Source organism: Pipistrellus hanaki (assembly GCF_964339955.1).
Source record: "Pipistrellus hanaki genome assembly, chromosome: 4".
Taxonomy (NCBI): domain Eukaryota; kingdom Metazoa; phylum Chordata; class Mammalia; order Chiroptera; family Vespertilionidae; genus Pipistrellus; species Pipistrellus hanaki.
Genome location: NC_140506.1, coordinates 32,982,164 through 32,997,267, shown reverse-complemented (window position 1 = coordinate 32,997,267; position 15,104 = coordinate 32,982,164). Strand labels below are relative to the sequence as shown.

Sequence of the window (15,104 nt, the reverse complement as noted above, 5' to 3'; positions counted from 1 at the left end):
TGAGAAAGAATCATTCATCGGCTGCCTTCTGCATGCCCCACACTGGGATCAAGTCACCCAACCTGGGCATATGCCCTGGCAGAGAATCGAATCATGACCTCCTGGTTCATAGGTCAACACTACTAGAGGAGGTAAAATGCTGATGGGAGGAAATGTAAGAAAGAAAACAGTATACAGCCGAAACCGGTTTGGCTCAATGGATAGAGCGTCGGCCTGCAGACTGAAAGGTCCTGGGTTCGATTCGGGTCAGGGGCATGTACCTTGGTTGCAGGCACATCCCCAATAGGGGGTGTGCAAGAGGCAGCTAATCAATGATTCTCTCTCATCAATGTTTCTAACTCTCTGTCCCTCTCTCTTCCTCTCTGTAAAAAATCTATAAAATATATTTTTAAAAAAGAAAACAGTCTACATAAACAACTGAAAGCAGTGTATATAAACAACTCTTAAAAAGAATTTTTTAAATTATTTGTTAATTTGCATACTAGTAAAATATGTAGCTTTTATTTTTCTAATCTTGTTTCAGTTGTGAGTATGGATATAAATGTGCAAATTTTCCAATATAGAATTTATTCCTTACCATGGGTCCTAGTTTTTTTAAAAGTTTGGAAAAATATGGAGTAAAAATAAGGTGCAGAGAACGTTTAGAAAGGAGGCTGAGGATATTAGGCATGTTACTCAGTGGACACAGTGGAAAGATTTTAGAGCACATGTGTCAAACACAAGGCCCGCGGGCCAAATCCAGCCCTCCAGGCCTTGCAATGTGGCCCGCACCGCGCTGTCATCACTGCACTCCATTGTCAGTTTATGACTGTTCAGTAAACCATTCGGCCCGCGATTTAGGCTGGATTTTAGATTTTGGCCCCTTCTCTGATTGAGTTCGACACCCCTATTTTAGAGAGTTGGAGAGCTTGGGATATGTGTTATATCGTAAACCACAAGATGCCTTAAGCCAAATTTATTTGGAGTCTCTTTCATTTCGCTCGCACTAGCAGGCCCAGAGGAAATATTGCTTCTCAAATTTTGGGACCCAACATGGTGGAAGTCTTTCCTATTTATATGTTTTTCAGCTCTTTGTCTTCCAAATTTAGAATGAGACTTTTCGGACCTTCTGAGAAAAAGTCCTGTGTGCTAGGAAAGCCATGAGACCCTATCTTTTTTTTTTTTTTTTTTTTTTTTTAATATTATTGATTTTGTACAGAGAGGAAGGGAGAGAGACTGAGAATTAGAAACATCGATGAGAGAGTCATCAATCGGCTGCCTCTTGCACACCCCCCACTGGGGATATGCCCGCAACCAAGGTAAATGCCCTTGACCGGAATCGAACCTGGTACCCTTCAGTCCCCAAGCCGACACTCTATCCATTGAGCCAAACCCGTTTCGGCGAGACCCTATCTTAAAGCCTGTCACTGACAACTCTGGGACATAGTTTATGGTCTCTTTGGAATGGGAGTAGTCTTATTTTTCCCTATTTAAGCAAGCAAATGTTTACAGAAGCCAGAATTTAAAATTTTAAACAGCAGTTTTTACCCAAGATGGAAGTTACTATGCTTTATGAGAAAGGAAGTAGTTTAGAAACATAAAGGTGAGTGCCAGGGCATTTGAATCAAAGCCCCTGAATTAAAGCATTTCCCCCTAAATCCTATTTCTTCTTCACATTGGCAGTGGATAAAGGGAAAGTACAAGTAAACCTGACGACACCAAAGTTAAATGTACAGAACAGATCCTACCAGAATTAAGGACTATCTCTTGGCGCACAAAAGACTGACTCATCTGTACCCTGTTAAAGTCAACTCTGTTTTACCTATGTCTGAAACTGATTTAGTCCTTAATTTACTCATTTCATATATAACCTGAACTCTTGCACATTGTGACTTTTAGCTAGATCAGTGTACCTCCCTTCACCCTCTCCCTGTGGCTTTCTCTCTGCCACAGTTACCCTGAAAATCTGGTGCTTATGCTAGACTATGGAAGGTTAGATGTATAAACTTTACAATAGTTGGGAAGATCAAGAGTTCAAAGATACTGGTAATAATGTTTCTTAAGCTGAATGGTGGGCATGCAGGGTTATTTTTTTACATGCCTTACATGTTTTATAAATATTATTTTGCTTGTAATCCTATCTAATAAAGAGGGAATATACTAATTGACTTTCACACCCTCACAAAGATGGTGGCACCCACAGCCACAAGAAGGCGGTGTTTAGTCCCCTCAGCCCTGCCAGGGGGTGGCAGGCACCACATGCCTTATCCAGCCGGAATCCCCCAGTCCCCTCAGCCCCACAGGGGAAGACAGTTGGGGGTGATAGGGCCAGCAGGGAAGGGCAGTTTGGTATAATCATGCCGGCAGGGGAACAGATAGGCATCAATCAGGTTGCCAGGGGAATAGTTAGGGGGCTATCAGGCAGAGTGATTAGGGGCAATCAGGCAGGCAGGCAAGTGGTTAGGAGCCTGCAGTCCAGGATTGTGAGGGATGTCCAACTACTGGTTTAGGGATCAGGCCTAAGCTGGCAGTTGGACATCCCTCAAGAGGTCACAGATTGGAAAGGGGTGCAGGCTGAACTGAGGGACACACCACCACCACTGGTGCACAAATTTTGTGCACTGGTCCTCTAGTATGTAATAAAATGTTTTTGGATAATTCGGTTTTTAGAATTGTTGACAAAATTTTTCTTGATACAGCAGTTTTTAGCTAAGTCTTCTATTTCTGAATGATTGGAGAGAATGGCAATATCCATTTCCACCAAATATTGAAATGTTTACATTGAGGGTGTTTTTCTTTTGTCGAAGTAAGCAGTGTGATGTCTTCTGCATCCAGGAGCCAGCTAAACATGGTCAGTGTGGTGAGACTAGGCAGCCGTAACATACATTGACTCAAAGACTTCACTGTGGTGGCCTGAGCTCTGATACATTCAGTGTAATACCTGGAAATGTTCAACTTTTGCAAGTTTGGCAAGTTGTCCAGTAGTTGAAAGAAATTTCTATATCCTTCCTCTGTAATCTTGTGATTCATTGAAAGGTTTAAGTCCTCAAGTTTCTGGAAACCTCCACTGATTGCTACTTTGGCTGTAAAAGCAAAATATTTATGAAATGGGAATCTTAAGATTTTTGTTTCAATAATAATAGACTAGATTATTTGAACCAATCTCCTCTCTCATCATCACTGGAAATAGAAAATGCCAATAAATAAATACATACATATGTACATACATATATTTACACGCACATATATACATATTAATGAGGGATGGGAAACCTTTTTTCTGCCAAGGGCTATTTGGATATTTATAACATCACTCATGGACCAATAATTATCAACTTAAAAATTATTCTGCTGTATTTGGTCACACATTTAATTAACTCTCCCTTAATGCCTTGGAAGGGCCAGTCCAAATGATTTCATGGGCCTTATATAGCTCACAGACCAGACATTCCCCATTCCTTCTCTAAAATCAATAAAAACACAAAATTCGCCGTAGCTGGTTTGGCTTAGTGGATAGAGCATCGGCCTGTGAACTGAAAGGTCGGTCCCAGGTTTGATTCTGATCAAGGACACATGCCTGGGTTGTGGGCTGGATCCCCAGTGGGGGACTTGCGGGAGCCGGCCAACTCATGACTCTCTCTTATCATGGATGTTTCTCTCTCTCCCTCATCCTTCCTCTCTGAAATCATTTTATATATATAATGATGATTTTGTTTAAAATATTTTTTAAACAAAATATTTTAAAAAAAATTTTTTTAAATTATTTTTAAAGAACAGACTTGAGAGCTTTGTATAGTCTCAAATTGAAGGGCATCTTTTACTTCCCAATCTGACCAGGACATTAGAGGGAATGATAAGATAGAGATAATGAAGTAGGTTGAACATTTTTAGAGAGAGAGAAGTCTATAGACATTAAAAAAAAAATTTTTTTTAATTGATTTCAGAGAAGGGAGAGCTAGAAACATCAATGCTGAGAGAGAATCATTGGTTGGCCATCTCCTGCATGCCCCTCACTAGGGTTTGTGCCTGCAATTGGGGCATGTGCCTTGACCAGGAATCCAACCATGATCTGGTTCGTAGGTTGATGCTCAAAGCATTGAGCCATGCCGGCCAGGCAGCTGTATAGACAACATAGCAGAAAATTTGATTAATGTCACTGGCTTTCATTCAAGCCAAAACGTTTTTTAAATCCTCACCTGAGGACATGTTTATTGATTTGAGAGAATAACAGAGGGAGGGAAAGGTGGGTTGCCTCCCATGCTCGTCCTGAATTGAGGATTGAAGCTGCAACATAGATATGTATCTTGACTGGAAACTGAACCCACACTCGCTCTGGTTTACAGGATAATGCTCCAATCAACCGAGCCACCCATCTAGGGCAAGGTTGAAACATTTTATCAGAGGGTAACTCACCAATTTCCATTACACTGTCGTCATTTAAAGTCTTGAAAAATGAAAGAACTCGGAGACATCGAAGATGCTGACACTGCTGGATGATCAGTTTGGCCACCTGATGAATCCCATCCCCAGTAGGAAGGATCAATTCTTCCAGATTGCTAAGAGAACCTAACGTGTAGGCTATCAGAAGACAAACAAACAAATCAACAGCTTTTTCATGGTCTCTAGCCTCAAAATCATGCACAGTCCAGGAGGCCCCATGTATCATAGAGACTGTTCCTCTTCCTCTCCAAAGACAAGAGAAAGGGGTCAGTCTACACCTTGATTTTTTTTTTTAATATATTTTTTATTTCAGATGAGGAAGAGGGAGAGAGAGAGAGAGAGAGAGAGAAACATCAATGAGAAGGAATCATTGATCAGCTGCCTCCTACATGACCCCTACTATGGATCGAGCCCGCAGTACAAGCATGTGCCCTTGACCAGAATCGAACCTGGGACCCTTCAATCCACAGGCTGATGCTCTATCCACTGAGCCAAACCAGCTAGGGCCACCTTCGTCTTCATTGCTACTTCCAGACAACCATTTTTTCACCCTCCCCAGTCTTTCCTGCATTGAAGTGCAAAATACCTAACACATATCTCTTCCCTCTTTTAGACTGAAGCTGCTTCTAGCATCCTGGATAACTCTCCTAGCTTCTGAAGGCCTTCCGCCCCACTTCCTTTCAATCCCACTTCCTGCTATTATCTCAGTGATGTTTCCCTCTGCCTCACAGCACTAAATCTCACAATCCACCACTCTCTCCTTTTCACTTGAATTCCGTCCTTAACATCGTACAGTAGATTACTTGATCCCTAAATAGTTCTTTACTTCTGAGGCGTCACACCTGGAGATTTTTTGAATACTTTCTACCTTAAAACAATGTCCCAGACCCCGGTCAGATGGCTCAGTTGGTTGGAGTGTTGTCCCAGTACACTGAAAGGTTGGGAATTTGATTCCCGGTCAGGGCCCATACCTGGGTTGCAGGTTTGATCCTCCGTTGGGGTATGTACAGGAGGCAACCAATCGATGTTTCTCACATTGATGTTTCTCTACCTCTCTCTAAAATCAACGAAAAGTATATCCTCAGGTGAGGATTTAAAAAAAAAAACAATGTTCCAACCTTTTGCTTTCTCTATCCCAGTTCTTAAGCCATTTCTATAAGAACTTGCGTTCCTTTTGGCCAATATTTAAAACTCTAGATCTGGGCAACTGTTGTACTCATTGCTATTAAGGTATTTTCTAGTGTCTCGGTTGACTGAACTTAGAAATATAAATGTGTGTTTGTGTATAGAAATATATAGGTAAATGTATATCTATATCTGTGTGTACATTGATCTATTTTTGTGAATAGATTAAAACTATGAGTTCAACCCAGGCGGTGCGGCTCGGTGATTGAGTGTGGACTTATGAACCAAGAGATCACTGGTTGAATTCCCAATCAGGGCACATGCTCAAGTTGCAGGCTCAATCCACAGTGTGGGGCGTGCAGGAGACAGACGATCAATGATTCTCTCCCATCGATGTTTCTAGCTCTCCCTCTCGCTTCCTTTCTCTCTAAAATCAATAAAAACACTTAAAAAAAAACACCATGAGTTCACGTCAATATTTCCAATTCTAATTTAATACCGTAAAGTTCTTTCTAACCTACCCTTTCAATATTTATAAATTCCTTCTCAGTGAGGAAACTTGGCTCTCATTATACTCAGCATATTTGTTTAATCAACCTGTTGTATATACCAGGCACTTCCTTGACCCCTGGTCCTTCCTCTGCCCCATTCAGCCCTCCTGCTCTTCCCCTACCCACACGGCTGCCTCCAAAGGGAGAAAAGAGGAGGATGAGATCCAAGTGATCCTTAAGCACTCTAAAGTTTGCTAGTTTAAAAGGGACTAACTGTTCAACACTCCATATCTCTATTGACCCAACTTATGTTTTCCTGAGTTAAAAATGAGACATGATCCCCAAATAGAGTTGCTTATGCTAAGTTTCATGTCACCAAACCAAGACTTAGATTTCCAGCTCTCCCAGAAATGGAATCTTAAACCAGGTAATCAGGAATCATCTGAACAGTGCTAGTTAGGTTATCAGCCTTTAAAACTCTGCCATCCCCTAAAGGAAATTATCCTTGCATTCACCAACCAACTTTTTTACCTGATATAACTTCCTTGTTGCTGCTCCCTTCTACTTATAAGTCATTCTGTGTCGCTGCTCCTCCGAGCTCCTTTCTGTCTGCTAAACAGGATGTTCCCCGATTCAAATCAATTTTTACTTAAGTAAACTTAAAATTGTTAATATGCCTCAGTTTATGTTTTTTTTCCAATCAGCATACATTACTTTTGTAATCATAAAAAAAATGAAAAAATACTTATGCTCTTTTTATTGCTAATCATTTTATTAAGTCTGGGTTTTCACATATGAGTTTTCTGAACCTTAAAAGATAGTTTTATCTATATCCCAGAAACTTAAAACAACACAGACTTAACATTTTTGGAACGGGTACCTGCCAATGAAATTGCATAGTGGTATAATGACCCATAAGGCATTCTGAGAATAATCAAGGCATGTGAGGGTAAAAGTTGAGCAGCCCTGTCCCTTCTAATTAGCTAGGATAGTTAATACATATCGTGATTTGTTGTAGCTAATGCAAAATAGATGGAAGGATTTGAGGGGGAAGAGAATAAAGAATAAGTAAAAGGTACTGTTTTGTACACATACCAAATTTTTCAGATGTTTCCTTATCTGGAAATTCCTGTAGATTAAGATTTAATATCTTCAGAGAAATAAAATTCGGCAGAATGGTGACTATAAAAGGAAAATAAAAATCTAGTTATATTAATTATAACTCACATACCAAAAAGTAATGTGATTAAAAATATTTTTAAAGTAATAGAAAATAATACAGTAATTCAGATAGAATTAATTAGTATGACTAGGTAATCTTTAGTCAGGAAATAATTCTTTGTGCAGGAAATAATTCTGATAACTAGAAATATTTAAACTTTTAGAAACACAACTTATTTGATAACTCTAAGATCATATATATATTACATCAATTTGGCATCAATTGCATATTTAAAATGTGCCTATTTTTAAAAAGTGCCTTAAACCAAAATTTTAAAATTGTAGCCTCTTACCAAATGGGATGGGTTTTAAAAATGCTCCAGAAAATTTAATTTCTTTGAGTTTCTTGCAGGAAGCGAGTACAGTCACGAGAGACTCAAAATCCGAAAAGAAATTACATTGCAGATGGAAAACATTAAGGTTTGGAGAATTCTCAATTAATTTAACTGTAAAATATCAAGGATTTAAGAAATTAGGGAAGATTGCAAATTTCTATCAGGATTAGCCACATAATTTGTTACTGTGGTTCAACAACCTTGAATTAAAACAAAGCACCATGATGTAATGATCCACGGGTCAAGCCGCTTCGGCTTAGGTTCAGGCTCTGCAATGACCTAGTAAGCTATGTGAACTTGAACTGAGCCTCTTCAGGGACCAGTTTTCTGTAAAAGAAGGGCATTGACTCAGGAAAGTCACCTTCAGTTTTAACTCTTAATGCTTCTAAGTGCGCACATGACATTTACACAATAGGAATACTATACAAAGAAACAAGCAATGACAACTCTGAAACAAAAATCTAAATTTGATGCAAAAATTGCTAACAGATTTAAGAAAATAACTTCTTCCAGTTCAGTGAATTCTTTTGCATGTCAGTTCCATAGAATTTTACATTTTCTCAGTCCTTAGTGTTCAGCCTGTACTGAACTAAGGAACTGATGATGCCTAAGTCCATTAACCATGAACATGGGCTGGTGGGAAAAACAGGGAAATGCTTCCAATTGCTACCCATCAGCATATTTCCTTCTACCTAATTTGGCAGGTATCTGTAACTTTAAAACAAAATAAAATAACTCTACAAATTATTTTGGAGAGACAGTATTTCCGTGGTTAAAGCTCAGCCTTGGTAGTAGTTAGAATTCCTGTGTTTGAATCACAGGCGATTTCCTTAGTTGGGGTGACCTTGAGCAATTACCTCTTTATACCTCAATTTCCCAGTTGTAAAATGAGAATAACAGTATCTTACCTCTTGAATGGATATGAAGGTTAAGTGAGCTAAAACCTGTAAAGTGCTTGTATTAATTTCCTAGCATGTAGTAAGGGCTCAATAATTACAAATACCTCTTTGCTCTCTTAATGAGAATGTGCTATTCTCCCAATTTACCATGGATACAGGCTTTACCCACAGGCCCACAGCAGCTTTTACTCTTAAATGAATCATTGGCCAAGTAGCTCTACCAAGTGATGTAAAAACAATGTGCCATCCTTACCTATATTGGAAGGACCTTTCTCAGTGGAAATTCTGATCAATAATTTCTCCATATGGTGGAGATTTAGGAATTCTTCAGGAATAACTGGAAAAACATTTTTTTCATTCATGTCCACTGACAATTCTTTCAGACATGGGAACTTGTCCAAATTAGGAAAGAGTTGATCTAGAAAGCAACACAGTTTCCTGTTATTTATGTAAAGAGTTCCAGAGTGGCAAATTTGAAACTCATTTTGATTCATCACACTATTTTCACATGAAAACTTTTCTCACCCCCTTGCTAATGGGAGTGGGGTCCTTGCCATATGCCAAGAAACGGAATTTTCTGAGACTCGCAAAGGAGGAATTATATCCCTGAGTTCCCAAAGTCCCATTTCACTAATAGAAGTATAGCTGGGGTTTCAGTAGGGCTAAAAGCAGAGCCAGTATCCAGAATTATAGTTCAATGTTGCAGCTGGGTCAAATACAGCCATTAGGCTAGCTGCAGTCCGGTAGTTCATTAGTCCATTGTGTGGGGGGGTCTGTGGGCCACTTAGGAGAATGCCAGGAAGCCAAGTGTGAGCCAAGCGTGCCAAGAGGAACCAAGACAGTGAACTCCTTTATTCAGGGGGTTAAATATCCCCAATTTCCAAGCACTTACAGTGGCCACACCCATTCTGGCCAACCATCTCTCTCCCCAGGTGTGACCGACAGACAAGCCCCTTTCCCTCTGTCATCCCAACTTTACTGGGCATGCGTCTATCTTCCTTTGTTGGATCTCTCCCCAGTGTTTTTTAGGAAACATGCCTATAATGTCTGGTCTTCTCTTTGCTTCTTTCCAATTTTTTATAACTAGCTAATTATAGTGGTATCAATACCATAAAACATTCTTTTCTAGAAAGTATATATATGAAGATACTGCTTTATGCAGCACTTATTGACTACTTACTGTGTGGGAAGCCTTGTGCTACTGTCTGGATTCACAAAAATAAGACCTCGTCTCAACAAATACAATTGGATATCCACATGCAAAAGAATGAAGTTGGACTCTCTACTTCTGGCTCCATATACAAAATTAACTCAAAGTGGATCAACAACCTAAATATAAAAACTAAACTATACAACTCTTAGAAGGAAACTGGATTCTTAGATATGCTAGTAAAAGCACTAGCAATTGGACTGAATCAAATTTAAAATGGTGCATCGAAGGACATCATTTAGACATTGAAAAGACAACCTCTACAGTATAAGAAAATATTTTCAAACTATACGTCCAATAAGGATTTAATATCAGAATATACAAAGAACTACAACTCAGAATTAAAGGGCAATAAAGTTGAAAAATGGGCAAAGGACTTACTAGACATGTCTTCTCAAAAAAGACACAAGCAGCCAAAATAGATTTGGCTCAGTGGATAGAGCATTGGCCTGCAGACTGAACGGTCCCAGGTTCAATTCCGGTCAAGGGCATGTACCTTGGTTGCGGGCACATCCCCAGTAGGAGGTGTGCAAGAGGCAGCTGATTGATGATTCTCTCATTGATGTTTCTAACTCTCTATCCCTCTCTCTTCTGTTCTGTAAAAAAATCAATAAAATATATTTGAAAAAAAAGAAAAAAAGACACAAGCAACCAATAAATAAGCACATGAAAATATGCACAAACCATTAGTCATTAGGGAAATGAAAATCAAATCCACAATGAAATACTTCTTCACACCTACTAGGATGCCTTTATAAAAATTAAAAAAATGTTTTGATGAGGATGTGGAGAAATTGGGGCTGCCCTCTAATACACTGCTCCTCCATACATTGTTCATGGAAATACAAAATGGTGCAGCCATGTCTGGCCAATGTGGCTCAGTGGTTGAGTGTCAACCTATAAACCAGGAAGTCACGTCTGATTCCTGGTCAGGGTACATACCCAGATTGCAGGTCAATCCCTGGTAGGGAGCATGCAAGAGGCAGCTGATCAATGATTCTCTCTCATCATTGATGTTTCTATCTCTCCTCTCACTTCCTCTCTGAAATTAATAAAAATATATTTTAAAAAATAAAATAAAATAAAATGGTGCAACCACTCGGAAAAATTAAGAAATTTGGAGATTTTTCAAAAATTAAGGAAAATTACTATTTGTCTTAGCTGGTTTGGGTCAGTTAGAGCATCGGTCCATGACTAAAGGGTCCCGGGTTCTGTTCAGGTGAAGGGAACGAACCTTAGTTGCAGGCTCAATCCCCAGCCCTGATCAGGGTGTGTGCAGGAGGCAACCAGTTAATGTGTCTCTCTCACGTTGACATTTCTCTCTGTTTCACCATCCCACTCTGTAAAAATTAATGAAAAAAATAATCTGTGATGAGGATTAACAAACAAAAAAAATTACTATAGTTAATATGATGCAGCAATTCCATTTCTGAGTTTATATCTGAAAGAATTGAAAGCAGGGTCTCAAATATATATACACCCATATTCATAGCAACGTGACTTACAATAGCCAGAAGAAATAACATAAAACAAAGCATACCTAGACATTGGTTTTTGCTGAAAAACCAAAGTCACAAGAACAAAAAGTAGAAAATGGAAAAAAAATTAAATATTATTTACGTAAGTACCTAGTAATAAATTTAATGAAAGAAATAGGAAGCCTACATGGAAAACTTGCAAACATTACTTAAAGCGATGAAAGGAAACATAAGTGGGAGATATTATTTCCCATTTATTTTCCAGACAGTACAGTGTAAGCCCTTCCTTCCATTTTGGCAGATAGGGTGAGGGTAATCCTCAAGCATCATCTTTACATACAGATCATTATTTTACTAGTAATTTGTGTCTGCTTATTAACTTAATATTTTTATCTGAGTTGTTTGGAATAGTTAATTTTCATTAATTTTTTATCTGAGCTGTTTGAAAAACATTCTGTTTAGAAGCCTTTCACTATTTCATACTACTGACAAAAATAAATTACTTATTTTATATCTATTCTATCAGCAAGCATTTATGGTCTCATGCTTTCACAAGTTTTATCCACCTAAAACCAAGAGTAAGCAAATAAAATTACTATCAGAATAGCCAGCTAAAATATATTCAGATACACACACACACACACACACACACACACACACACACCTGATACGTGGGCTGTTTCTGAGACTTCGAGGGATTCCAAGGAAGGCAGATTGAGGAGCAATTCCTGTTCTACTGCATTCAGCTCAGATCTGTTGATGGAGCACTTGGTGAAAGAAGCCTTATATTGCTCAAGAGCTGGGCAAAGGCTTTCAATAAAGCCCTTGCTTCCCTTTAAGTGAAGTTCAATGCGTTGTGAAGCTGAGAAAACTGTCATTAGAATCCTGAGCATCTCTTGGTCCACACCATCCATATCAGTCACGTGGACTTCCAAAAGGGGAATCTTGTGCTGCTTTGGAGAAAGTTTCCAATAGCCGGTGCTGATGTCTGGTGGTGCTTTGACCCTCATATTCAGGAATCTCTTTATGTTTTTCTGCTTTTCAGCTAAATCCCGTTCCCATTCCATCATATCCTCAAAGGCAGAAGCACAGTCCTGATGTATAGCTGGTGCCTGTGATTTGTCCCCATATGCCTCCAGAAATGAATTACCTGGTATAGGTGATACGATTTTCAAGTCTCCACTTATTGAGACTCGGATGCTCTTCAATAATAGCAGGCTTTCTGGATGGTCATAAAAATACTGTAACTTAAGCATATCCAAAGTCAGGGTTCTCCCTTGAAGGAATTGTAAAATAAATGGAGAACATGCTTCAACAGTGTTGCTTTGATAAGCAATTTTTATGGCAAGAGTCAGTAAATGTTTTGAAACCAGTGAAAAGTAATTTTCTGGAGATATTTGCCAGAATGACCTAAGAATGTGCACTGTCCTCAACACTTCCGGATGGTGCTTCAGATTGTCTTTTTCAGATATATTCTCCAATGACTCTTGGTTGTCCAAAAGATGAAGCAAATGAGATACAATTTTTGGCCCTGCCTTTGTTGAAGGGTAGCAGGAGACGTACGTCAAAAAATTGTTACAGGGACTTACAGTCATCATGGGAGACTGGATTTGTTTCAAATAATAAAGTCCCAAGTCTTGATCTTCTTGCCTATCGGAATCCAGCAGTACCATCAGCCTCATCCCGGCGAGAAATTCTTGGAATGCAGGATCCAAAAACTGATAGACTGGTTTCAGTCTCTGGGCTGTGAATTTACTCATCAGGCACATGGTTAGATCTTCATCTTTGTCAACTCCTGCTTCTACAAGGTCATCATCACTAAACTCAAAGCAAGAAGAGAAAAACCCTTTCAAGGCCAGCGTACCACAGGAGGACACAGTTGCTTTGAGACGTTCAGCTGAAGTTTTGTGCTTTAAGGAAAGGCATTCCATATAGGACTTGAAAACAGCTACATCATCATAGGACCCGTCAAAAGGGTTTCGAAACCAATTAGCACAAATTGCTGCTACAAAAAGAGGAGTTTTCTGAATTCCTTGCAAATTTTCATTTAATTTGTAGTGAATTATAAACTTTCGCAGACGGGTCAAATCATGAGAAAAAAACTTCCGTAATATGTAGACAGTATTATAGAAGGGAAACGCTTTGATCTCTAGAACTGTATGTAGGTATTGCCGGATGTCTCTGGTTCTGTTTGTGCGGACGGCAACCAATAAACAGGTCTTTGATGAGTGGTTCTTTTGAATCAGTTTTTGTATGACTTGAGGGACTGAGCACATTTCTTTGTAGTCATCCAAAAGAAATAACACCTGATTCTTTAATTGGTGCATGATGTTCCATAGGCACATCTCAGTAACAGATCCTTCTGTCTCTAGGAGTTGGTCACAAATGATGTTGGCCAGCCCTTGGTCCAGTCTGGTAGAGCTAAGGGAGAGATAGAAGACCAGCTGGAACCTGTTTAACAAGGGACAGCATCCTGATGCCCAAAGAAAAGCTATTTTCTTCAGGAGGACTGTCTTTCCACTACCAGCTTCACCCTCCACACACATGACAGAGTTCAAGTTGGCAAAGACATCAGACAACAGTACAGGCTTTTGCACAGGAGAGCTGATGTGTTTTGAAGCAAGGGACAGATCACAACTCAACAAGTGGTCTGTGGCCAGCTTGGAAGAGACTTCAAGCATACACATGTGGCGGAAACTGGCATCGATGTAGGCTTCTTTCAGCCTCTGGCTCAGGCTTTTTGCCTTCCAAAACCACTGGGATTCACTCTGGGCTGTCCCTGTGGAAGGAAAGAAAGAAGGCACAAATACAAATCCTTTCTCTTTTAAAATCCCCTTCATATAAATATATGTACACATATACAGGGAGTCCCAAAAAATGTATACACACACGTTAACAGCTGATTTCTATTACATTTTGAAAATGAAATACATTTTAATAAATATTACCCTCATTATTTTGGGGGGCATCCTGTATATAATCCCATGAGCTATTTTAAAATCCTTACCTGGCACTAGAGAACTAACTGCTGCTGAATCTTCAAGATTGGTTTCACTTATGGTTTCCTTTAAAAATAAAATCCTCTATTAAATAAAAATGTATATAAGAGGGTGAGGTATCATGTTATAATTGTGGACCAAACATCACTGAAATACAACCCACCCTCAAATATTTATGCCTGTTGAAAAGAGGCATGCTATAAATATGGAGTAATACCTGATCTGCAAACCCCTTAAGTGTGTGCTCCTAAGTGGTACACATGGGTGAGTCAAGGAGAGATTACTGTCTAGGTAATCAGAATCATAGCATCTAGAGCAAGACAACCCTCCAAAAATCATTAGATATAGCTATTGACCTAAGTTATTAACATGTTTAATATTACATACCTGCGGTATAGGAAGGTTATGTTTCTTCCTTAAAAAGTAAGTCATTTAAATATCCCCAAGCTTTTTTCAATTTTATTTTTTCAGCTAACAAATATAAACTTAAATCAAATGAAAAGCCAGTTACTTTATATTTCTGTGGGATGACAAACCTAATATACCTAACATACAGCCTCAAATAAGGTGTTTAGGTGTGTGTGTGTGTGTGTGTGTGTGTGTGTGTGTGAAATTGATAATGGTTTATATGCTAGAGAACTATGACCCATTTAAAGGGGTACACCTATAATTTGGATTTATGATTTTGTTGGTCATTTGCTTTTGTAAAAGAACTATCTTTCCAGCCCTGAGTATGGCCAAGTAGCAAGTCAGACCTTATTTGTCCTCCAAGTGAAGATTGCCTGGTTCTGAGCACCTCTGAGTCTAAAAGAGTCTGGGCCCCAAAGTAGAAGGGACTGACTCTACATTTAATGAAGCGAGGTATTATATCTTATTTATGTAGTATTCCCATCCACACCTAACACATCATAGATGCTTAATAGATAT

At 39.1% G+C, this 15,104-nt stretch overlaps 1 protein-coding gene across 3 annotated transcripts in view; it reads right to left on the bottom strand.

Moving 5' to 3' along the window:
• The window catches only part of NAIP (NLR family apoptosis inhibitory protein), a 42,023-nt gene that overhangs the window by 7,783 nt on the left and 19,136 nt on the right, over nucleotides 1–15,104 (bottom strand). Inside the window, exons 9-15 of one of the 3 annotated variants that reach the window (XM_084881362.1) lie at nucleotides 14,186–14,243; nucleotides 11,843–13,957; nucleotides 8,744–8,908; nucleotides 7,550–7,702; nucleotides 7,131–7,217; nucleotides 4,393–4,557; nucleotides 2,921–3,062 (exon numbers count right to left, since the gene is read on the bottom strand). In XM_084881362.1, coding sequence (XP_084737488.1) covers nucleotides 2,921–3,062; nucleotides 4,393–4,557; nucleotides 7,131–7,217; nucleotides 7,550–7,702; nucleotides 8,744–8,908; nucleotides 11,843–13,957; nucleotides 14,186–14,243 — 2,885 coding nt within the window. Of the gene's footprint in view, nucleotides 1–1,152; nucleotides 3,063–4,392; nucleotides 4,558–7,130; nucleotides 7,218–7,549; nucleotides 7,703–8,743; nucleotides 8,909–11,842; nucleotides 13,958–14,185; nucleotides 14,244–15,104 lie in introns of those variants that run through there. The other 2 variants (XM_084881361.1, XM_084881363.1) reach the window with 2 other exon arrangements.